At 40.0% G+C, this 25,068-nt stretch overlaps 3 protein-coding genes across 7 annotated transcripts; 1 reads left to right on the forward strand and 2 right to left on the reverse strand.

Annotated features, from left to right (window-relative positions):
* Positions 1 to 278: 278 nt before the first annotated feature.
* LOC306969948 (Golgi SNAP receptor complex member 1-like) lies at positions 279 to 9,468 on the reverse strand. The gene is made up of 9 exons (XM_079565742.1): positions 9,404 to 9,468; positions 8,559 to 8,679; positions 8,285 to 8,360; positions 8,089 to 8,190; positions 7,922 to 8,013; positions 5,446 to 5,520; positions 2,994 to 3,023; positions 2,680 to 2,762; positions 279 to 1,218 (listed from the first exon to the last, which is right to left on the reverse strand). Exons 1-9 carry the CDS (start codon positions 9,432 to 9,434, stop codon positions 1,094 to 1,096), a joined length of 735 nt encoding a protein of 244 aa, XP_079421868.1. The 5' UTR covers positions 9,435 to 9,468; the 3' UTR covers positions 279 to 1,093.
* An 825-nt stretch (positions 9,469 to 10,293) lies between these two features.
* Positions 10,294 to 15,647, reverse strand: cryba1b (crystallin, beta A1b). Of its 3 annotated transcripts, none has more exons than XM_079565764.1 (7): positions 15,527 to 15,647; positions 11,970 to 12,147; positions 11,691 to 11,753; positions 11,497 to 11,615; positions 11,210 to 11,351; positions 10,976 to 11,118; positions 10,294 to 10,838 (listed from the first exon to the last, which is right to left on the reverse strand). In XM_079565764.1, exons 3-7 carry the CDS (start codon positions 11,727 to 11,729, stop codon positions 10,691 to 10,693), a joined length of 591 nt encoding a protein of 196 aa, XP_079421890.1. In that variant the 5' UTR covers positions 11,730 to 11,753; positions 11,970 to 12,147; positions 15,527 to 15,647; the 3' UTR covers positions 10,294 to 10,690. The 3 variants fall into 3 exon arrangements, with proteins under 3 accessions (XP_079421890.1, XP_079421891.1, XP_079421892.1); XM_079565765.1 differs by having other exon boundaries at positions 11,966 to 12,147; XM_079565766.1 differs by lacking the exon at positions 11,970 to 12,147 and having other exon boundaries at positions 15,527 to 15,625.
* On the forward strand, positions 15,119 to 23,633 carry LOC306969959 (protein unc-119 homolog A-like). 3 transcript variants are annotated; one of them, XM_079565761.1, is made up of 5 exons: positions 15,119 to 15,786; positions 21,429 to 21,542; positions 21,773 to 21,863; positions 22,253 to 22,425; positions 22,753 to 23,633. In XM_079565761.1, the coding sequence occupies exons 1-5, from the start codon at positions 15,510 to 15,512 to the stop codon at positions 22,863 to 22,865; spliced, it is 768 nt and encodes a 255-aa protein (XP_079421887.1). In that variant the 5' UTR covers positions 15,119 to 15,509; the 3' UTR covers positions 22,866 to 23,633. The 3 variants fall into 3 exon arrangements, with proteins under 3 accessions (XP_079421887.1, XP_079421886.1, XP_079421885.1); XM_079565760.1 differs by having other exon boundaries at positions 15,120 to 15,786; positions 21,770 to 21,863; XM_079565759.1 differs by having other exon boundaries at positions 15,123 to 15,786; positions 21,764 to 21,863; positions 22,753 to 23,629.
* The last annotated feature ends 1,435 nt before the right edge of the window (positions 23,634 to 25,068 follow it).

The raw sequence follows: 25,068 nt of genomic DNA on the forward strand, positions 1-25,068 counted from the left end.
GTTGCCTGTTTCTGTTTGTCATTGACCAAGTTCCCCCTGAAGGCCCATAGTTGTTGAGGCAGTAGCCACATGGTTCCTGTCAACAAAAGGCATAAGATGCAGCCGAAAATATGCAAAATTGGTTTAGTGGCTATTTACAATTTAAAAACAGAATATTCCATCTTTAGAATAGTCAAAGGTTTTGGGAAAAGCAAGTGCAAATATAAATATCAATTTGTAAGATTCAAAAACATATCCTCATAATTTACTCATCATCACTTCATCTGCCTCTGTGGTGTTTTTATGTTTACTTAATCTCAATCAACTGCGTGTTTCCTTGTGGTCGCCTGTGGTCTTGCCGTGTCCAGGTCTATCAGACTGTAGTGCTTGACTGGACTGAGCCTATACTGTCTGAAACTTTGTCCAAAAATGAATACTCTGCTACTTAACTTGAATGGGGCCGTTTACTGTATGCACTGGTCTTGGCACTCCCATCTCCATGTTTCTACATTTATACTGTGCAACTGTGCCATAGGTTCTGCATGTTGGAAATAAAAGTCCGGAATGAGCATGACCAAAGTTTAAAGTGACTGTTTTATTCGGCGCTGCCACTGAGGCATAGAAAATACAACAGGAAAACTTCATGTTTACAAATAACTGCAATGTGTAAAATAATTTGTGTCATACAAACAAGGTAAATAAATACAATAAATCCCTAATTAAACCTTTTCTTCCCAAATTTATTCAAAATAAAGTATTGCTGTATATGGTGTATCGTAAAAGTATGACTGGGGTGTGAATTAGGGCTGCACAATATGAGAGAAAACTGCATTATTCAATAACCGTCTTGATTATTATGATGTTATTTCAATATTTTACTGGACTATTTCAGCATAGCATGTCCTATTACATTGTGCGCAATTTGTTGTTTTTTAAAGCCAGACAATTACTAAATCAGAACTTAAGCAAGTAAATTCAATTAAATCAGGAAAACCATGACTAAAATTGTCACCCTCCATTATTGCGTCAACTAATATTGTAATAACAAGTATTTGGCGACATACTGTGCAGTCCTTGTGTGAATGATTGTTGGTAAAAAAAAAAAAAAGGTGCATTAATGGAAAGTGTAGAGCAGCAGAAGGATGGTGCAGACACCGATCACTGTGCCCAGGATCAGAGAGTCCCGCCTCTTTCGCAAATTTATTTTTTGGATGAGGCTGTTGATGGCAGGGAAACGGTCTGAGGACAGAAGAGTCAAGGAATAGTAGTGTGATCCTACAGGCCTGATCTGCTTGAACAGCACTTTTAAACTTACAATCCAAACATGGGGAAACCCTGCCTGTTTACAAAAAAAGAAACTGCAACTTTGTCACACAAGCAGCTAGAGTGAAAGCACACAAATATGATTGTTATCCACTCCAAAAAAAAAAAAAAATCCACTTCCTAATAATCTAACCAGGTCTACCTTAGTATTTGCTTCTCTACATTACTGCTTCATAGTAGAGAGAGGGCAGTAAGGGGATAGACATTCAGCAATAGAGATACATTCTAAAACTGATGTAGTTGATTCTGAAGCAGTGATAAACAGTAAGTGACAGATCATAGAGGTTTATCAAAGAAGTAATCTTGACTGTGTTGTTTGAGTAGTGTGGGTGCTCAAGGGGGGGAGCTTAAAGCCAGTTTGCTCCAGAGGATGAACAGATGAGCTCGAAGAAGCTCCATGGATAACAGAAGAAATGTCTCGACTAAAACAATCCAGTCCAGTTGACAACATTAAAGGTGCTACATTATTCACACCTTGGCCTGTGAAGGAGTATGATATATTTGGAGAAAGTACCCCGTATGATGTAAGTAGTTATAACAATAAATAAATCACTGGTTCAAACTGGAGTAATAACAATGGTGGAAACAGGAAAACAGAGTTAGACTGTGGACAGAATGAGAAGTTTAGTGAAGATGTGCAGACAATAAAACTCAGAGGAACATCATGGATTCCTCTATAAGACGTTTACCAGAGTGTGTTTTGATTGTGAAAGAGCAAAATGTACTAGATGTGCCAGATTACTCAAACATGCTAGACAGGGGTCACCAATAAGATAAGATAAGATATGATAATCCTTTATTGATCTCACAAAGAAGAAATTCACTTGTTACAGTCGGCGTTCAAGAAGATCACTCAGAGTTAATAAAGTGCAGCTGATACAGAGATAATTGCACATGTTACTTTACAGTCTTATTGTACAGTCTGACAGCAGTGGGGAATGTGGTGCCCTTTGAGGTATACCCAGTAGCCCGTAAGACTTTTTCTAAGGTGAAAAACAATTAATTTTCTTGAATCTGATTCTTAAAAATACAGTTATTTCTGTTCTTGTAACTCAGTATGAGTTCAAAATAAAGCTATGTTGATATAATATCCTATAAGTAAACAGTGTACGTTTAAGTCTCTAGGATTTGTTTTTAACTAGTAGCTCCTTGAAGAACTTAATACCCTTGAAGTAGCCCTCGTCTGAAAAAAGGTTGGTGACCCCTGTGATAGAATGACTTTTTTGCATAACACATGCCCTTTAAAACCTTTGCTTTGTTGGAAACCCCAGGACTAAATACTGTAAAGGTGCGTTGCGTTGCTCACATGTTCAAAATAAAGAAGAAAGAAGAAGAAGAAACTGAGCGCCTACAAAAGCAGTAAGTGATAAAGGATACTGGCCAAAGTGGTGACTCTGGTCTGAATGGACTTAAGCATCCCGCGCTGAAACGTCATGTTCTCTTTGGTCGCCATGGCAATGCTGAAATACAGAACCACCAGAGTAATGAGAAAGGGGAAAGGACTTCAACTTAAAACAGGGCTTCAGAATGTAAAATTCGTGCAACAGCGACGGGTGAACTTGTTTTAAGGTTGAGGAAGTGGACAGGCTTGATTATGGTCTTTGTAGGAATGTAACAGATCAAGTGCAGGAGGGAGAGAGAGGGAGAGAGAAGAGTAACTGGAGGTGGGGCAAATGCACCAATAAGCTTACCTTATTGCATTGTCAATAAGCCGATCCGAGCTGTGAACACGGACAGCGGAAAAACATAGACGTTAAATGCAATATGAATAAGATCTCGCTTACAAAAAACCTCACCAGACACATAGTTGAGAAAGCTGCATGCAATAGATTCAACAAAACAAGTTCAATGGGCTACAAGCCTTTCTGATGTCAATGGAAAACGTTTATTCTACGAGAGAGCAGTGTTACAGTCAAATAAGTCAGGCTTTGAAGGAGTTTTAAATACAGAACAATATGAAAAACTGAGTAAACATGTTGATGTGGTCATAGCAGGTAGGATTATAAATTGTTCCCCTTCCACCATCTACTAAAAATATGATGAGGTTAATAATAGTTAATGGAAAATGTTTTATTTATAGAAAATGCCGCCAAACTGGTGATCACAAGCGGCGGATTCTGGGTGCAACAGTGACTAATCATTTCTATACTCTCACTCAAGTGTAGCATGTGTGTACAGTCCTATGGTATACAGTGCATGAAGGGCCAACATCAGCTGCCATTATCCCAGCACTAAGTGACGGTGCGAGGGCTGAAGTGTGCAGAGCAGACTCCACTCGAGACCAAAAATCAATACAGAGCTCTATACTTCCTCTGTCTGTCCATCCTCTCCCGCTGCCTCCATCTCCCCTCTTCATCAGTACCTCACTTTTCTGACTTAGGTTCATCGGCACTTCTCTGGCCTTTAAGTGGAGACCATTTTCTTCATTTTTTGTGGTTTTGGGTTAGCATTTTGTTTAGAACTGCAGTCTAATCTCATGGTTTCCCAAATTTAACTCCATATCAGCCTTGTTTTGGTCCTGACTTGCTATTTTTGAGCCTAGTTTTCACACAATTTGATGAAAAAACGAATGGTAATAATTTTGCTTAAATTTAGAGGAACATACCCTGTTCAAATGGGTTAGTAAAATATCACATCATGCAGCTCGACTTTAAGTTTTCAGTATTTATATAGAGTGTGGTTTTCAGATAGTTATGTGAGACGAATACCTCCTGAGTTCAGGTCTGTACAGAGAGTATTTTCGGAGCAGAGGTTTTCATATCAATATATGAGATGCTTTTGGGCATATAGCATTTCACCTCTTACATAATTACTGTTTGGGCCACACACATCAGTAAACCAGATCTGCACCTATTGAATTTCATGTTTTGTTGTTGTAAATAAAGATCTGGCTATTTTAATTGAGAACTCCCAAATGCACAGAGGTCATCCCTGATGACCATACCCATGTGGTCATCAGGGCCATGCCGGCTTTGCTCTGCCCGCCCCCGTCAGACCTCAGAAGCTAAGCAGGAAGGGCCTGGTCAGTGCTTGTATGGGAGACTGTTTGGTAACACCAGGAAGCCTGAGCGAATGTTACTGGTGGTCGGAGGGGCCGAAGACGCAGACTGACAGCCTCGCTTCCATCAGTCTCCCTCAGGGCAGCTGTGGCTACAATAGTAGCTTACCACCACAAAGTATGGAGTGAATGAATAATACAATGTAAAGCGTCTTTGAGTGTCTAAAAAAGCGCTATATAAAACCAATGCATTCTTATTCTTATTCTTATTCTTATCATCATCATTATCATTATTATTAAAATGTCTCTCTAAATTCCCGAATATCTGCAACAATTAATTACACAGACTAGGGCGGCACAATATGAACTTTTTTTTTGGGATAACTTTAATGTTGCGAATTTGAACAATAATATTCATTTAAATAGCACTTTGTGTTTTTATCAAATTGTGTCAAAACAAGAAAAAACAAAACAAAATTGTGGAAAACAACATTTTTTTAAAACAAATTTAATAAAAGACAATAAATTAATTAAAATGGGATGTCACTCTTTGACCAGGAAACTTCGACCTGACACACTCAAGAGCAGAGCCATTTTGGTGCCTCAGCAGAAATGTTTAATGGCACCGATGGGAAATTTGTCATCTGCATTTAACCCATCTTTCAATGTCAAAGGGCAACCTGTCCGGAGCAGCACTCAGGAACCCATCTCCTCTTCTTGAACTCAGATCACAGTTAAGATAAGCCTCACCCTAGCTGGAGGAGAGGAGGAAATCAAGACTAAACTAAACTATACTTAAATTGGGCTGAATTATGTCTAAACTGGATCTAGACCATGTCAAAACCTAAAATTACACCTAACCTTAATAAATTGCTACGAAACTTGGCTTAAGTTAAAATGAATAAATTCTAAAATTGCAGATAACCTTGACTACCACCCGAAGAAGCCCGAGTACCACCATTTAAAACCACTGGCCAACAGTATTGTACATGTTTTAGGTTGATGGAGGAAACCTGCTTGGAGAAGATTTAAATTCCCAAGAGAAAGATCTCATGGGACCGTTTGTTGTGAGGTGAGAGCGGTAACCACTCAGCCATTTCATTTGAAGTTAAAAAGACATTTTTAAGCTTTACTACTATACTTACCTTTTGAGATGTTCGTGCTCCTTCAGGAAAAGCTCGGACCGCCTGTTGTTGACTCCGGAGCCGCTTTTGTACGACCTTCACCAAAAGGACAAGACACAGATAAAGAAAATGAGATTGACTTTCAGACAGAAAGAAGATACGGCTCAGAAGCTTCCCTTAGAACGACCATGCAGGAGATATCAAACTTGATCTTGGCAGGAACAAAACTCTGCATCACTGTATCCTCAATTATAGAACGCACATGATTTTAAGATACTGGGGTTTCTTGGCATTTCTACTCCCACTTTGTCTGGTTATCAAAATGATTATCTAAAGTAAGAGCAAAGTTAAGTGAAATGCATGGGTTGCATTTACGTGACATCATAACATTAAAGAGCCTGTAGTTCATCTAGTTTCAACAAAGAAAACAACTGGAGGAGAGTTGAGTTCTCTATGATAGAATTATTAACTCTCAAAATGCCCATGATTTGACCAGGCTAATGGTAATATCTGTCTAATTACTGGGTTGAGAACAAATGTCATAGACTGTATACAGATTATGTCAAAGCAATGCACCAGCATGGCAACAGAAGCCTAGTGAGTGTCTGTGTGATTAAATGTATTATTTGTTTTAACCATCATTAAGGCTTCTGTTTCGTCAACTACTCGTCCGTCACGCTCTGGAGCCAAGAGGAGTATTAAGTTAACGTTCTCTAGACTCTATCTAATTACAATGACTGTAGCTGATATACATTATAATGCACGGATCATTATCAACTTACACTTGAGCCAAAAGCAGGTATCGTTCCTATTAAGTGATGACTTTGTGCTGATTGTGGACTTCCTGCGTTTAAGGCTTTTAAGTAATTAGCTCTGCTTAAGCCTCCTCCATTTCTTATTTACACCAGCTCCGCCCTGTTCTGATCGGTCACAATTCATCATGGCTAAACCTTTCACTGATTACCTATAGGGCCGGACAATATATCACCAGTACAGAAATATTGCCAAATCAGCAATATTCATATGTACACAGCATATAAACGCAATGCTACAAATGGCACAGCCCATGTGACTATCAGAGGATACACCTGACCCATTCGGCCTGATTTTATAATGTTTGGCCATTAGTTTTACAGCCCATTTGGTCACAGTGTCACAGAAATAACTTTAACTAACTGCCTTGGCTAGAAGCGATCAATTTTTACTCCAAGCTTGAGTCAACAAAACTCTCCAGGCAAAAAACAGAAACAACTTCAGAAGGTAAGAATGATCAAAACTGCTGCACAAGCATTACACATAGACCGTAAAGGAAAAGATACCTGACATGAATGATCATGATTTAGTGTCCATTGATTTCCAATGTGAAAAACCCAAATTGAATTGTCTTAACGTTGAAGAGTCTCTCGAGGCTTTAAGTGCCCGTCACTTTTTATTTTTTGTGTTCACTCAAATTTGCAACAGAGTAATAATTTTATAAAATGCATTGGACAACATTTTAATAAACTCCACTGATTTTCCATAAAATAATCCTTTATTCTAAAATTTACAGTAAATGGTCTCAATTTATACCGCGCTTTTCCACCTACATTAAGAACTAAAACTTTCATAAATTAAACTTAATCTGCAGAAAGACACTGTTTCTTTTTGGAGCTCAATGAAGCGTTATAATCACATGAACAGGCTTTTACAAACGACTTCGGGGTTCCCGGACGGCCTGTTTAATGCGATTATATTCATGAATAATTTAACTTCAGGGTTAATATGATATCAATATAAGTGGTTCTAACACTTGATTTGTGAGTGTGAAATTAATTTCCAAGCTCAATTTACCAGGTAAACCACTTCCTTTGAAATACTGCTTTGAGCTTGATGTCTACTGCTCTCTAAACTAAAAAACTTGACACATAACTAACTTCTAGTTATTCATAAATCGTAATCATCTATGGCACTTTCCCTTCTCACATCTAAAACCAGGCCAGGGCTGGTCGGACGTGACGTAACCGCTCTCCCCGAGCTCGGGCCGAATGAAAGCCTTGTGGTTTGATTTACTGGAGAAGGCACTTAGAGAATCTCCCCAGAGAAGGCAGAGATACAGACAGAGAGCGCTGCAACAGGAGGAGGTGCCCCTCATTAGCCTGAAACATGAGAGCTGTAATGATCACGGTATGGGGCAAAAACCACAACTGAGACTTTACTGCCCCCTGCTGGGTACACTGACATTAACGTACATGCATTGCAACAGCCTTGCTACCTGAATTCTAAGCAAAGCAGCCACATTTCCATAGAGACAAGCTGGTGATGTCCTGCTCCCGGCAAATGTAAAATTCAGGTACGATTAGCCTGCTCACAGTAAAGATTCATGTGTTTTTAGGTCATTTTCACCCAAAAAACACCACAAATAAATAAGCTTGTGTTTGTCTCATTTCTGGGGTGAAATATCACACAGTGTGGCTTTAACAAATGACCAAGCTCTGAATTGATTCTAAAAAGTGCTTACTCAATGTCTCTGTGAACGGAGCCCAGCAGGTCCTCTCTTTCTCTGAGGCTGAAGAAGTTGGTCTTTGTTTTGTGAAACTCATTTGTGTAGTCCTAAAAAGGAAAAAGTAATTGTTCAGTAAAACTCAATGAAAACTAAAAGACAATAAAAAAACAACAACAACAAACCTGCAAAATGTCCCTGTGTCTCTGTAACGTATGCATCAACCCCGCGTTATGTGGCAAAGCACCTACTGTGAATTCAGCCATTTTGTCGTTTACAGCTGTTAACTATAAAAAGATAAAGAGTGTAGTTTTGTCACAAAATGTGTATTTCAAAGTAAACAAAAAAGAGATACATTACAAGGGTCAATGAACAACCTACTTTTGACAGGAGCTGCTCGATCTCAGTGGTCATGGCCACCATCAAATTGTCGTGAGGAGATCCAACAGAATCAGACCTAACCACAGCAAAAGGATAGAAGATTAGACACAAAAAAGCATTAAGATAAAGATAATAATCGGTCATTGTTGAGATATGGCATAATAATGATGAGCCTGTATGAATATAAAAAAAGCATTTAGCTATTAAAAATGTAATGTCCTTTGAAAATATTTGGTCAAACAACAAAGTGTAATAGTTCACTGTCCAGCTGTACCTCGTCCTCTGGCTGATGCCCAGGCCATTGTTGCCGCTGCTGTAACTCGTGCAGAGTTTAGAGAAAGACACTAACTTCAGGTCCAACTCGTTTTCGAGCTGCCGCGCCTGCTTTCTCAAATCTAAAGATTACAGGTCAAAAGTATTGTGATTATTATGGTCAGCAAACACAAATAAATCCTAAGGGAGGTTTTAGCAGGTTTGATTTTGTTGAGGTGAGTTCGGGAAATTCCACAGTTACCATGGAGGTCCGCCATCTTTGCAGCTGTGAGCATACATTTCCATTGACTAACATTAGCTAAAAACAGTATAAAAACTGGAGAAAATAGCCATGGAATAACACCGTTAGGTGCTGTGTTACTGCTGGTAGATACATCTAACACACTGCAGTGTCCAAGTGTTTTAATGTGAACAATAACTCCAGTATTTTAACTTTTAAAATCTCCATTAGTTTACAATTGCTGCTAATCCCATAATGCTTAGCAATATGACGTCACATTCCCCGAACTCTTTACGTTATAAAACATTTTATTTGCGACCAAGTTTTCAGTCCTGTTTGCACTGGATCTGTACAATATTTAACTCATCATATAAAATCTGTATGAAGTAAGGTAGCCTATGTAGGAAGTATCTTTAATCCACCATTTTGACATCAAGCTTTTAACTTTTTACTGTTAGCAGTTTCTACTTAGCTAGTAGCCAAACACACAGAAGCTAACAGGTTGCCAGTCATGTAACTCCAAAGCTAAAAGATAAACTAGATTACCATTTATTCCAGACCTTTAAATAATTTCGTAACCAGTGTACCAAACCATAAACTAAGATTTAAATAAAAAATGTTATTACCTTCCCAATATCCGCTGCTACTTGACGCCATGTTTGTTGTTGACAAGTCATCAACCGCCGTAAAGTGAAAGCTAGTGTCGCAAATTAAGTTTTCGATCCACAGTGACCTCCTGCGGCGTTTGGAGTAACTACTTTGTGTTCACTGCCACTGCCAGCCAGACTCAAGCGAGTGCCTTTTTGGAGCGAAATGCGAACACTTGGATCCTGTGAGTTAATCTTCCCACACCACCCACAGACATCTAGAACAGCTTGGCCTAAGTAGAAAGTGATTTCTTTGAACACAATTTCAAACCATAATCATAATATCTCAATGACTCACTCGCAAAACAACGTCACGTGGATAATAGTTTTTGTGTCCATTCCATATTTTAAATCGTAAGCTTGTATGTAGTTTTACCCATACAGGTTTAAAATGATTAATATTAACTTCAATTAGGCCTATAACAATTAAAGGCACATTAATAAATACCATCATTTCATTATATTCTGTCAACCTACTTGGATGTTTTTTTGTTTTGTTTGAAGCTTTGGGGACCCAATCAATGTGAAGCTTCATGGTTTGGGACTTGAGGTTGGGAATCATTGTGTGAGAGCCTTCAAATGATTCACTAGCCCACGCTAGATAAGGACTAATAACACAACCCATTTAATGTGCATTATTGTTTCACAATGAACTTGAAGCCTTTATGAAGATGGCATTGAGTGCTAAAAACCGACCACACATATCCTGCACTGACATGCATTTCTATATCGTCCGCTTCCGCAGCTTGCATTATTGTTTCCTTTGAATAATACTCTATTTCTTTCAATGTCATACAACACACAACAAATAAAGAATGAAAGGACTCATCTGTGGTTAAAATTCATGACTTTCATTTGGTAAACCTGTGTGATGTTCACTCATTCTCTTTATTCTTGTACATAGGCAGTCAGTCATGGATATCACAGTTACAGCAAAGTGATTGATTTAAAAGACAGACAGGTTAGTAGCCATCGCTGGAGCCTGAGCCTGTTCAGGTGAGGCCTCTGTTTCAGCTGGATCTCAAAAAATGTCAATCCTGTTTTCTGTCTTTCTTATATTGTGACTTTTCAATTATGTTTCTCTAAAAAATAAAAGCCAACATGCTGTGAACAATTGGCGTCAGTGAGCACCTGAAGTCCAGCTCAAGACCGGGCAGTCTGAACTAGCTGGTCCCGTAGAGCCGGAAGATGTTTCGGGAGGAGGAGTAGGAAGCAGTGCAGGAGAGAGGTGGGGCGGGCTGGGGAGAGGAGATGGGGCTCTTCCTCTCAGTGCTGGATTCTCCTGATGGACTGGATCTGAGGCGTCTGGGCGTGGGAGCCGTACTCGCGGTAACACTTGTACTCTCCTCCGTGACAGTCGCACTCCATGATGTACTGGTATCCACGGTAACCAGGATACTGGTAGCACACAAAGCTGTGGCAGAAAAATGGTCATATGAAACTTATCTCTGCAAACAATTATATGCTATGTATAAAGTTTATATGAAGAATCAAACAAAATAAAAAAATACAAGAATAGTTAGAAAATATCAGTTAGTAAACATTACTTACGCGCCACACTGGATGTGGATGGAGCCGACCTCATTGTGCATCCAGCCCATGCCCTGCAGTGAGGGGTAGTCGTCACACAGCTCAAACTGGCGTCCCATCATGTTCTCCAGCTCATAAATAGTCATACGGGAATCCTTCTGGTTCTGTCAGTGTATAAGAAATCCGTTTAACTTTATAGAGAAATTGTTACATACACTATGTACGGAATATGAGGGAACACAAGCTGTTACTTACGGCGCAGCAGATAGGCCTGAAGGAGATCATCCTCTCAATGCGGTAGGAGTTGCTGCCCATATAGGACTCGAAGCAGGGGTAGTCTCCCTTCTCCAGGATGAACTGCTGTCCACAGAAACTGGAGTGCTCATAGCCCACCCAGCTACAGACAGAAACGCAACATTAGTTTAGTTTTTATTTGAGCAATTCCAAGTTCTAAGTTGTTAGAAAAGAAAAAGAAACATGAGATGGACAGAAACATGTTTACTACACAGACTAAAAGCTAGTGGAGAAGTAGAGACACTTACGCGCCACACTCCACCTTCAGGGAGCGGATGTTCTCCATATTACACTCCATGATGTTCTGGCAGCAGGCTGTGAACTCCATACGCCTGCCCTGGAACCACTTCTGGTCATAGACAGTGATCTACAAACAACAAAGACTTAGCCTTCAACTAACATGGTATCGTATAGTAATAGTTTTATTTAACAGCGACCTCACCTTCCATGGGCCCATGGGCATGTTGTTTGTCATAGCCATTTTGTCTTGTTTATCAGTAGTAACCTATAAAACAGAAAGTTAAACACATAAAACAGAAACATATGAAAATGATAAAGTCTCTCAAACTATTGTCAACTTTAGGTTCATCCTAAAAATATAAATGGTATCTCGCTTGTGTTTAGTTTTGTCAAAATAAGTAAAGATCAATAACTAATATCTGTTGGCAGTTCTTCACAAGTAAATATGGAGTTTCTGTATGTTTGTCTAACACTGACCTACCCAAAATGGTGATTGGAGCGTCGCAGGGTCCCACTGAACGGTCTGTGTAGTGGTGGATTATGGGGGTATATATACTGCTGATAGCCTCTGGCCTGGGGCAGCCACGCCTGGTCCACAGCCTGGACTCATGTCAGCAGTTTGTTTTGGCCTCCATTGTTTTTCCTCTGTGGGGTTAACACTGAGCAGCATACAAAGAGGACAACATGCCGTCATGGCTGTATGAGGTACAGAGCGAAAACGCACTCTGTTTTGGAAAAGCTGTACAGTGGTAATAAACTGTAACATACAGTACAAAGCTGAGGATCTGGTTTCAGAACTCTACATGAATATAGCAAAGTAGAAATTATTGAATCAAATAGAAAAAGGAAAAAATCTGTTGTTGTATGTGAGTTGTAGTGAAAACTAATCACATGCGTAAACTTTATTGTTGCAGTATCTTTACACAGACGCCAGCAGCTGTGACCGACAGCTTCGTGCATGCTTAAAGCAAAGATTTCAGAATAAAGTTATATGTCACTTCAAAGAACAGTTGAAACTCGGAATATTAGAATATCGTTAAAAAGTGCTTTCATTTCTGTTGTTCTTAAACTGAAACTAACTACTCATTACATGCAAAGTGGCATAAGTATAGCCTTTATTTGTTATCATTTTGATTATCATGGCTCAGCTTGTAAAAACCCCAAATTAGAAATCTCGTAAAATTAGAATATTTTGAAAATGGACTGTAAGACTTTATCATCCATTTCACCTGTAAAATGAGATCATCCTTTTGCCCTGAACTGAACTATAAACAATGCTGGCTAAAGTCGACACATTACCAGAGCAGCCGTTATAATATTTAATGAACATCTTAACCCACTGACTTAATAAGGCAGGAGCAACATGGTTTAAGGCTGAATAATAAAGATTATTTATTCATACAAGTTAAATGAATTGCAACTGGCCACACAAGGAATTACATCTTATATATTATTACATTATATGAGTACAAAATATGCCAAATAATTGCAGTTTGGATTTGCCATATGTCATATTGTGATTTCTATTTGATTATGAGTACATTTTCTGTCTCTACCAAATACTATTGTACTTCTTACCAATGCATTTTAATAGCTGACCAGTAGCGACTTATTGCTTATTGAGTAAATATCAGGATCAACCCTTTTGGGAAGTTTGGACCCCTCATTGCTGTACTTGCTCCCACTTTACTGCTGTGATGGTGCCGTTTGTGTAAAGGGCGTTTGGGAATGCATTATGTGAATGAAAGTCCTCACAATAGTGCAAATGTCCGTGTGTATTTTTGCTGATAGCGGCAGCTCAGACCTGACAAAGAGACCAGCAAAGTCAGCAGGCTAAAGTGAAGAGGCAGGAGTGAGGTGCTGCCTATGGACTGAAGCACATCACCAAACGCTATAGGTATAGTGAGCAGACAGTGGCTGAGCATAATAAGGCTTAACATCATCAGTGGATCTCGTGGTGGAACCCTTTGGTCAAATTTTCTCCCATATTGTCGACAAACTGAATAGTGAATTGGTACAAAGGATACTTTTCCTATCTTAAATTGTGATTTGTATAACATGTGAAACTATACTGATCAAACGTAACAGACAGGAAGGGACATTTACTTCAAATATTAGCAAAAGGATTTAAAAATTAAGATTTCCTGTGCCTGCGTCCTACTTCTGCCTCATGTTGGTGGGCAAAATTTGCAATCAAGCATCCCATAATTGAGAAAACTCAGTGGTTAGAACATTCAGTACTGTGATTGGTGGCAGTTGGAGGGTTCATTGGTGCAGATTGGAACAAACAGGGGTGCACTGAATCGTGACATTTTTCAATCAGATAAAAAAAAACCCAACAACAACATAATCTAGGGATCTCCAACTAGTAGCTCGGGAGACACCAGAATCTTAAGCCCTGTCCAAAGGCTTTCTCCATTTCTAAATAGGCTTGATGAATTATATTTTAGCTGCATTTTCGTTTTATTCGGAATGCATGCTTACACAAAAACATCCATCCATCCATTTTCTTCCACTTTTCTGTTGCCAGGTCGTGGGGGCAGCTGTTGGAGTTGCCCAAATCACATTGCACCAGCCCCTTATGTTTCCTCCTGTAGGTGGTGGGTCCATGGAAGGTCGGCCATTAAATGGGCCTGTTGGTCTCTCATCAGGAGCTTCAATCTGCAAACATTTGGGTAAATATTATGAAATTTCTGGTAAATTCTAGTCATATCCTTTCTTGACGACTGTCTGTCTTGAGTGAACATTATCTAAGTGTCCACAAGGCTGATCTATTCTATCAGTATTTATATAATTGTTCACATGCTGTCTTTATATGTCCCACCCATATGGGCTGATGAAGTATTCAATTTCCAAAGTTTCCAAATCGAATTGTCGCCTTCAGAATCTATGGGCTACAGGTTGCAGTTGATACAAAGTGCCTCCAGGGGGCGTCCTCTCCATATTTGCTCAGAACCACAGTTTCTTTTATTTGTGATTTATGGAGGGAATAATCTCACAGTTAATGAATGACCTTTTGTGGTAATTAAGTCTTTTGTCACTGCAGACAGAGACGTATTATGTAACTCGGGAACAGTTCATTCAGGCGACACAATTCACAAATATTATTATTAGCCTACTAAATGATCTTCTCTCAGTTGGTGGTCAAAGATGAGTTGTGCTGTGTAGTTAGTAGTTAGGTAAAAGGATATATTTAAAATTGTTTCGTGACAGAATAAGATTAGGGTGAATTTCAGTGAAGCAATCGATAAACGGCGTATTGCATGTATACACTGTGTAGTCTTATTATTGTTATTATTTTTTTAAGGACCACAGGAAGGTTAGGTCCAGGGGTACAGCTAAAGGAGACCCGAATAGGTAAATAAACAAATAAACAAGGCCACGTTACTTTTTCATTCATTTAATTCTGGCGCCATTGAACTTAATTTATTTCATTGTTTGTCTGCATTTTCTAATCTCTGTCTTTACTCTCACTGCCTAAGACTTGGAGAAATATGGTTCAAAACCGATACGATCAGTCATATTATTTGAATGAGCATAATGCAATAGCCTACAGTACGAACAATATGATGGTTGTGCGTGTCTGGGTGTCGAGTGGCGCGTAAAAACGCATTTGCGCGCCGCGAGGAGCGCAGAGCAGTCAGGTGCCGCTTGTCCGCCTCGCGCGAAAGAGACGCCCCCCACGCGCCCTCCTCCTCCATCTCCTTGTCAGTGACGACCATCTGGTGCCTCTGTTTAATTTGCAGCGCACCAACATCGACTTTTGCTCTGATTGAAAGCAAACAGGCGAGCCAAGAAGGCGCTGTGTCTTGTATGCGTTTGTTTTTAGACAAATTGGAGAAAGGGCTCGTGCGTGCCGCGCGTGCGCCACCTTCAAAAACAGAGACAGACTGCAACCTCGCAATAGACAAGATTCTAATTAAGCTGCGGATAACCAGGCAGCGTCCGTGTGCGCGAGGGACGCAGTTGTTTAGTATCTTGGGCTGGAAGAAGGGGGGCACGAGAGGAGGAGGAGCGGAGAATGAGCTATTCTTGTACCAGCAGAGGCAACAGCCAGGACGCAGCGAGCGCGAAGACAGCAGCCGGCGGCGGGACCCATAATCCACCCGCGGACGCGGAGACAGGCGGCAGGAACAGCAGAAGCGGCAGCCCGAAGGAGAAAGCAGCGGGGATGAAAGTCAAAAAAGGCTGTAACTCGGGAGACGTAGTGGGGGTCCCGGTGACCACGGAGGAGGAGCTGCTCACGAGCACCGGGATCACGCCGGAGGACGTGCTGGGCTTACAGAAAATCACTGGCAGTAAGTAGACATGTTAACGGCGATGTTGTTGATGCGATGTTTAAGGAGACAGGTGGGGGTGGGGGGGTGGGGGGGCAGTCTGACTGATGACTCATACTTCATGTCATTTTCGTGTCTCCTCGTTGTCTATAGGCTGATAATCTATTCCGGCCCAGGAATGAAGACGAGTAAATGTAGTTGCAGTGGGGATTAAGCAGGGCTGGACGAACAAAATGTGCTTCTTAACATATGCTGGGAAAATATCATTGCATCCTCCACCCCGCTATCGATTAGGATGGTGAATTGATCATGACAATAGATCTTGAATGAACATATTGCCGGTGGGTTAAACAAAAAAGCAATACCCCATATGATTTATCCCACCCCGACACAATATCCTCATTATTATAAGACATACCACAACCTTTCACTGCAAGGGTCACTGAGCAACAGCTTCATATAGTCTATTATTCACACCTTGGCATCAGCATGTGTGTGTAGCCCATCGTAGGAAACATTTCATTCACAAGTCATGGTCATGTTGAAGTACTCGAGGAAAAATAAAAAGTTGTAATCCGCTGTTGTCTATAGAGAAATATAGTGTGTAGTTGAGCAGGGAAAGGTCAAACGCAGATGATGAACCGAGTTGGTGCTGAGGCGCTTCTCTAATAATGAAGCTATTCAAGAACAAAAACTGGTCATTTATAATGTGCAGTCGATTTCAGTGTGTAAGAAACAAATGGAGCTCTTGTTTTCATCATGGGGAAAAGGAAAGAGCTCAGTTTGGTGTGAGGTTTTCAACTATGTCAAACTATGTTACAAGTGTGTAAAGTATGTTGCAGACGAGTGTTGAAGGAAGTGGAGACCCCTGTGTGCTGCGGAGAGAAAAGTCACTCATTTACAATTACAGGAAATTAAATCACAACTTTGGGGTCTTTTATGTGGGGTTATATGGGATTCCATAATCGGTGGTGGTAAGCAACTATTGTAGCCACAGCTGCCCTGGGGTAGACTGACGGAAGTGTGCCGATCCCTGACAGGATCGGGCAGAGCGAAGGCGGTATATGGCCCAGTTTAGACCATTGCCTGAAATGTATGGGATTCTTGTATTAGTTTAGCAGCACTCACTGTAACTTTTCAGTCTTTTCTCAAATATTTATGCATCTGAACATGATCAAAGTGAGTTTTCAATCGCAAAACTATTATCTCCAATTCATTATTAGTATTTTTCCTAAATTGCGAAGCCCTAATTATTGCCCTAAAAATACACATTTCAATGGCAAACACTTTTTTCTTTGGGCACAAGGAGGGATTGTGCGATGAATGCATTTGCTGTGGTTGGTCAGCTGACATGATTTTGAGGAGTGGATTATACATGATTGTTTCATTTTGACCTACTTTTTTTCACAGAGACAGTTTTGTTTCAATTTTACCCCCAACTTGCATTTTTTTTTTACAATTCTATGAAATGTAATACAATGAGGAGGCTTCACATGTCATGAAGAGGCAAACTTCATACCAGTGCCCAACATTTGAGTCTCCACTAAGCTTTGGTCTCCTTTGTTACATGTTAAACTTGAGAGAAAGTAGAAAAAAAAACTATTTTATTGGTCTGCATTGCCAAGGAAAGTAATTTTGCATATTAACTAATTTGCTGTGCTTCATCTATTATCCATTCCATGTTTGTTAAAAGTATCTTTATCAATTCATATGAGGCTTTTAAAAAGAAACCTCCAGCCAGCCGTCAGCTAACAGATGGCAGCAGGGCACTCGACTATTTAAAGCAGAGAGTAACACTTACACAACAATGTTACATTATTAGCACAAAGCATTCTGAGTGTTTCTGTTCTGTCGCGAAAGGAGAATGAAAAGTGGCTTTTGCATCACACTCGCTCTAAAGTTAGAGCTGGAGTTAGAATTATTATACCTGTCATTGTCCAAGGAAGTGCAATTCTGAATGATTTTGTCTCCCACGCTGAATCCTAGCGTGGTCCGGCAGTGTCATCACCGGAGGTGGAGAGAGACATGTGCAAATCGGTCACAACAACCACGCTGTCACTATGGCAACGTGCCACGCAGTCTCTACGGCAACATCAAGCTCCCACACACTTCCTTCTCCTCCTCCTCCTCGACTCTAATTTATGGCACTAAACGCAAATAAAGGCACTTTTTATTTGATTCACTGTTATGTATTTGTATTACTAATAAATACTTCACATTACAATTGGCTTCCCATTGTCGATACACAGTTATGCTGCAGATTTGATAAAGAAGCTAGAGTGGAAGTGTTTTTGAAAGGCCATAGTGACACAAACAAGCAATGTTATAAATGATGAAGTTTCAAATAATACGTTTTTGGGTCCTCGACAAATTAGACATAGTTACAACACAAAGTTTGGAACTGATGCTATGAGTTTATCGCCATGGTTGATTTTCAACTCCTGTCCCTGTTTGGATAGAAAACAAACATCTGATCCATGTGACGATGGTTTAATGCAGCTTTTCTTAACATACTGCTTCTGCAAGGGTGAACTTTCAGAAGAAGCAGATGGTTTGAGTTGCTTCTAAAAGGCAATACTGTATACAAATACTAAGGGCACAAATCGAAATCATGATCAGAACCAAAGAAATCGTTAAATGTAAACCCACCCATTTAGATGACCGCTTTAAGTCTTCGACCGGACTGAGTTGATTGAGTCTATCCACAGAAGCTTCTTGTGATAGTCGTGTGATCAGAAAGAACAAGTTAAAGAGGTCTTTCTTATTCTTTTTCTTATTTATCTAATACAGTAGGTCTTCATGCCTCTCAGTCTCTGTCCGAGCCCAAAACCAAGACTTGCTCATGGAGTGAAACTGCAAACATTCGGAGGGGTGTTGGCAGTCAAGCCCCATCCTCCTTGGAGGGGCCTATATCTTAAATAAGACCTCTCTGACTTGACTTGTCTTGTCTTGTCACACGTCTGACAACAAGAGCGAGAAGAAGCTGTAGATAGATGAGAAATGTCCCCATATCAACTCAGACCCTTTGATGACTTTAAGCGTCACTACGGTTAATACTTCCTGGACTACTGAGAGCCTGCTCAAACATATGACTCCATACACTCATTCATCCAACTCCCCCTCAGTCTGAAGATTTCTCAAATCCCTGCACCCACATCCACCTGCACACACCCACGCATAAACAAGAGCTAAAAAAAGCAACGTTAACTCACTCAAACACAGTGATATGTACAAACGGGTGCGATTTTGATTACACACTTAAGCCTCAAGGTGAACATTTTAAACTCTGAAGTTGTGTTGTGCTTTTTCTCTGTCTCTCTCTCTAAGCAAACACAGCATTTTGATCTTATGTTCTACAACAGAATCAAACTGCAAAATGTTTTTAGTCTTTTTTGTTTCCATCAAAAATCCCTTTGATTCGGCTGCACCGTGTTTCTCTGCAGAACGGAGCGGCTGTCCAGATTAATTTAGACCCACAGCTCCGCTCTGATCCCAAATTTTGGAATTAATCTCGGACGACACTTTACAACAAGAACAAAATGCTGTCGCTGAAGTCAAAGCAGTTCAAAGTCAAAACTAATAGTGACATCAAAAAACGAAGGCCTCCGCTGCATATACACTGAACTATATCAGATATTTTCATGCTGGTATCACAGTGTTTATGGCCAAAACATCACGGTTTGTGCACTTAAATTGGTCATAAAAAGCAACATTCCCTCCCCCCAATAAAATAACTTTCTGTATTTCCCTCTTACTCCGTCACTCACAAATCCCAATCCCTATTTCCATGTGTTATCATCTTCTCCAGACACAGAATATGCTCAGTAATAATTGCCCAAAAGTCCTGTAACTATTTATAGATCTGTGTACGTAAATCACACTTTTTCCAGCTCTCCTCTGTCTCTCACTGAGCCTTCCTCTTGGGGCATCATTAGGCCATAGCTACTAGCTATAGCTAAGCATCAGCAGCCTCCAGTGTTTATGCCAGGCTAACCTTTTGCTGATAAGTATGAATTCACGTCACACTTCTTCACTCGCACGTACAGCTTGTTGCCACACTAAATCTTGTCACACAAAAAAGCAGGACTCGTCACTTTGCAATAAATAGACCAGACAATGTGCTGCTGACAGCCTTCCTGCCCCACTTTCGGGAGGTTTTGTGTGCTGAGATTGTGACATAAATGCGTGAATTTGAACGGCACTGTACACCTAATCGGGAGCAGAGAGTTATCCTCAGGAGATTTGTGAGCAAAGGGAATAGGAATGATTTGTCTGTGGACCGAAAAGGTATTCAACAGAATGCGTTATATTTTCTGGGCTTCATCCCGATTTGCGATTTGTGTTTTAAAAGGAAGACTGAGTCCATTGTGCACATTTTAAACACATCCCAAGAGCATTAGCATAAGACTCAAAGTATGGACCGATAAACGTATATAAGAGTCAGGCACATTTTGAGGACGGTGCACGTGCATTTGTCAGCCCTCAGTGAGAGGCTGTCGTGGGATGGTAATGAGCAGTGACACAGGCTGGACATGGCAGCACGGATTAGAAGAACAGAAATAACCCTCCTCTTCACCACCACTGTGTTTGAGTTGGTGTTAATTTCGTCACATCACAAATTTGGTCACAGTTTTAATCTTTGGCACTAACAAACAATATGGTTATTTTTGTCAGGTAGTAAAAAGAACAGGTCATTTCCTCCTTTTAAGGAACTATTCACAACACAATATCTCTAAAACAAGCCTGATCCTTTGTTAATTCATTAAAAGGTCCTGGATGCATTATAGATTTGTCATTTAATCTATGACAAATAACATTTTGAATTGACTGAAGATGTATTAAAGCTAAAACCTCTCTATCAAGATCAGCATTGGTTCAAGTGTTCAGAATGATTTAGTCCCTTTTATGTAGCTTACCACGACAAAGGTTAAAGGAACAGGCCGCCGTTTTCCAATACTGAGATAGGTTCTTACCTGAGCTTAGACGAGTTGATGTGTACCTGTCTGGTCTTTGTGTGTGCGCTCAGTTATGCAAAAGAAGTTAGAAGCGCCCAAGCTCTTCCACTTTTCCCCTATTTAGATACAGTTACGTGAGTAGCTACACAATCCAAGTATAGTCACACAAATTGAAACATCGGTTTTCTAAGCGGATAAAAAGGGGCACTATATTGTGAGGCGTAATAACACCTTAGGAGCACTTCGACGTCCACGCAGTAATATCTTCACTTTACTTGGATCGTGTAACTACGTAATCGTATTTAAAGCTTCATCCCCATTTGGATCCATAGAGGAGAGGAGGAGAGGCTAAATGCTTATAACATCTTTGGTCTTTTTGCGTGACTGAGCGCACACACAAAGACCAGACAGGTACTCATCAACTCGTCTAAGCTCAGGTAAGAACATATCTCAGTATAGAAAAACAGTGGCCTGTTCCTTTAATGGTAAAAAGCTGTCGCCTTGCTTGAAGCGCCAAATAAGAATCCCCTCTTCCCAGCGGGGCATGTTTGACTTTGACCCACTTTGACCTTATAAAGACAAAGGGGAAGAATCTGAGTTTAGCTTTTAGTATTTCCCTACAATGTTTTCTTTCAGTGTTGGCGAGTATTGATTGTATCTAGTATCTGTAGCAAACTAACTCTGAAATGTGCAACTGTTTTCTCTCAGATTACCTGTGCAGTCCAGATGAAAACATCTACAACATCGACTTCACCCGATTCAAGATCAGAGACATGGAGACCAGCACCGTGCTGTTTGAGATCACCAAACCTCCGTTAACAGGTCAGCCCCGTGATACGAAGAATACGCTTTCCCAATCAGGCAAAACAGGACAACTCAATATGCAGCTCCGTTTGGAACAAAGAGCCAGCAATAACTTGATTCATGTTTTGTGTGTTTTGTGCGTCCACTGTGACTTCCTGGATCATGATAATATTGTTTGATGATGATGGCGGTTTTTCACTTATTTATTTATTTAATTCAAATGTTTGTATTACCTTGAGATAAAGCAGGAGAGAAGAGGGACATTGACCCGAATGCAGGGAGGTTCGTTCGGTACCAGTTCACTCCTGCCTTCCTACGACTGAGACAAGTTGGCGCCACGTAAGTCCTGCATTATTCTCACCGAAACCAGTCCAGAATAATCGTAGACGTAGGTTCTTAGTCAGTCGTCTGTACTGGATTGATTTGTCAGCGGTCTTTTAGCAGAAGGCTACAGTTTATACTTAGTACTTATTGGTACCACTAGTCTATTTTCCCGAAAATAACTATTACCCTATAACCTCTATTGGTCAGTGAGAATCGGTATCAATCCCTCTGTTTACTCCGATGTAGCCTCTTGAAGTGAGAGGCAAATTGTTCTCAATACTAAAAAAAAACAGTATCGATAATGGACTAAGAGCCTTTGTCTACAATGGAAAACTCTTGCATGACTGAGTTACACAAACAGTCAATAATCCCACATTAAAGTGTAATCTCTGTGCTGACTGCAGGGTTGAGTTCACTGTTGGGGACATGCCTATTGAGAACTTCCGGATGATCGAGAGGCATTATTTCAGGGAGAAGCTGCTGAAGAGTTTTGATTTTGAGTTTGGGTTTTGTATGCCCAACAGCAAGAACACCTGCGAACACATCTACGAGTTCCCCCCTCTCTCTGAGGACACTAGTAAGTCAGCACTTTTACTTTTATTGCTTTAAATTAACGATGAGAAATGGATGAAACACTGGGGCAATGTTGGCGTCCTTGTGAACAGTGCAGCTCATGAAAAGGTCACTTCCCTAAATAGAACAGTAGAGGGCGCTAGCCTTCTGAACCAAACTATACAGTTAAAAACAATCAAAGATTAGTTAAAGGTGCAAGATGTAACTTACTGTTGTTTTGACCTTGAAAAGCAATTAGTGCACCCTTGAATTGGTGTGACGTCACGTGAAGGGAAAAGTTCAGGAAAAAAACGTCAGGATTTTTAATTGCTGCTTTGTTTTTGTGCCACAGTCCGAGAGATGGTCCTGCACCCGTATGAGACGCAGTCCGACAGTTTCTACTTTGTGAACAATAAACTGGTGATGCACAACAAGGCGGACTACTCCTACAACGGCGGCACATAGAGGGGGGGAAAAAATAAAAATAATACGACAAATACAGACGGCAGAAAGACTCAATATTCAGAAAGACCAAGGAGGTTTGGACTTGAACTAAAAAGGGAGGACCTAAAGACACGCCCTCCAAACATGTCCACACTGGTCTGGTCTGTGGTGGGTTCAAAACCAGCAAGTAACAAACAAGAGTCAAATCCTCGCTCCTTTGCCACGTCTTAAAAGTCAAAATATTGATAGAGGATTTTTTTTTTCCTGTTCAGGTTAAACAATAAATGTTTTGTCTTGAACAATAATTTGTGGAATTAAAGGGGCTATATGTAGCTTGAATGTGTGTAGAGAGAACAAAAATAATACATTTATTAACAGCAGTATTTTACTTTGTCTCAGTGAACTCTGCATCTCTACATTTCACTGTTAACACATTCTCAGGGAAAAATCGGCCCATTCAACGAATAAGACAATGTTTAAAAAGAGGCTGGACTAATTGTGATTTTTCTGACTGTGCTTGCAAGTAGATTTGCATTTTGTTTTGAAGCACAGCCCTTTATCACAGTGTGCTCACGGTAATATAATCCACTAATCACATCGAATCACTTGCATTTCAGAACATGTTTGGCAGTTATACATGACAGCCCTGGAAACAGGATATTTTGTAACTTGCAGAGGACTTTATTCAATTATATTTACAAAAATAGAGCACCTCCAACACAACTGACACAAAGCGATTTAATAGAATAAAGAAGAAGAATTTTGGTTTGCGATACATTTATTATGCTTCGGATGCTTCACAACTTTCTGAAAGCCCTTCATGTAATTTTCCATTCGCTTCGTGCTCAGTGGTAGCTTTGTACTGTATGTAGTCACAGCAGCCTTGGGACAGACCAGTAGCAGCTAATCTACACCCAACACACTATCGGCCCAATAATATAACGGAGAACTGCACACCAAACATCGACACTACCTACATCACTGCATATAGCCCCTTTAGACCTGTTTTTCTGTGCATTTGTCTGAAGCATGTTTTCAACTCTGGTTCATTGACTTTTGACGGTTTACAGTACAATAATAAAAATACTCAGAGACCAATAGCACCTTTTGTAGACAGCACCGTAGAAATAATAGAGTGCGACCTGTTTGTTATTTATTTCTGCTCGTTGTGTGACTTGTATTTTATTGTAGTTTTTTGTCTGAGCTGAAAGCACAAATTAGTGAAATGGTCATTTTCAGTGGCCATAAATGTGTTGTCATTTTGTGTAACAAACCTTTATTTTATTTTAGACCTGTATAGTTTCAATGGTAGTTACTGGTATTTAAAAAAAGAAAAGAAAAAAAAGGCTTGAAGTTGCACTATTTGTGGACCACGTCAAGGTATATTTTTGTTACTTTGTTAAAGAGAAAATATAAAGGGTATTTTTCCTTTTCAGAAGGACTTGATTAAAACCTGGTCACTGTTTATTATTAAATTGGTATTTTCATGAAAGTAAATGTTTTTTGTTGGTAATTCACATTGTGAAACATTCCAGTGAGTTTGGACCTGTGTGTGTTGCGCTGCTTAAAGCCACTCTGCGGAACATTTCAGGTTACATATGGAAATGCATCGATCCAACTTTTTTCATACCGATACCGATACTGGGGTTTGAGTATCTGCCGATATCCGATATCTACCGATACCAAGAGACTTTCTTAAAAGTGGCTTTCTCTGAGTGAAACATTTTATTGACTCTTCTCCATTTTAAGATCAATAAAATCATACTTTATTGTCATGATCAAATATCAATCATATCTACTGATAAACTAATGGATAAACATTAAACAAGGGTCACTGGACTTCTACACTAATTATCCTTGGGTAAATGACAGGCTTTAGGTTATATTAATATAAACAACTCACATGAAGTGATCTGATCATTTCAAATATGTTAGATCAGATATTTCTTAAACTAAACAACAAACACTTGGCTTCGGCAGTGGTTACTTTATTGTACTCGGCTTCTTTAGGTATTTCTATCAAAGTTTTTGACCCAGCCTTGATAAGTTTTCGTTATACTTAGCATGTACCCGCTAGCTTTAGCATGCTATTGCTAGCGCAGCATTTTGTGCGGTGATCAAAAATACATTTGCCGAGGTTAAAACTAACTCTTAGCTTTAAAACGACATACAGCATGCCCATATAAACTTGTGTTTATAAGGCATTGAGAGCCAAAACTGGTAT

The sequence above is a fragment of the Gobius niger genome (assembly GCF_951799975.1).
Source record: "Gobius niger genome assembly, chromosome: 11".
In the NCBI taxonomy this organism is placed as follows: domain Eukaryota; kingdom Metazoa; phylum Chordata; class Actinopteri; order Gobiiformes; family Gobiidae; genus Gobius; species Gobius niger.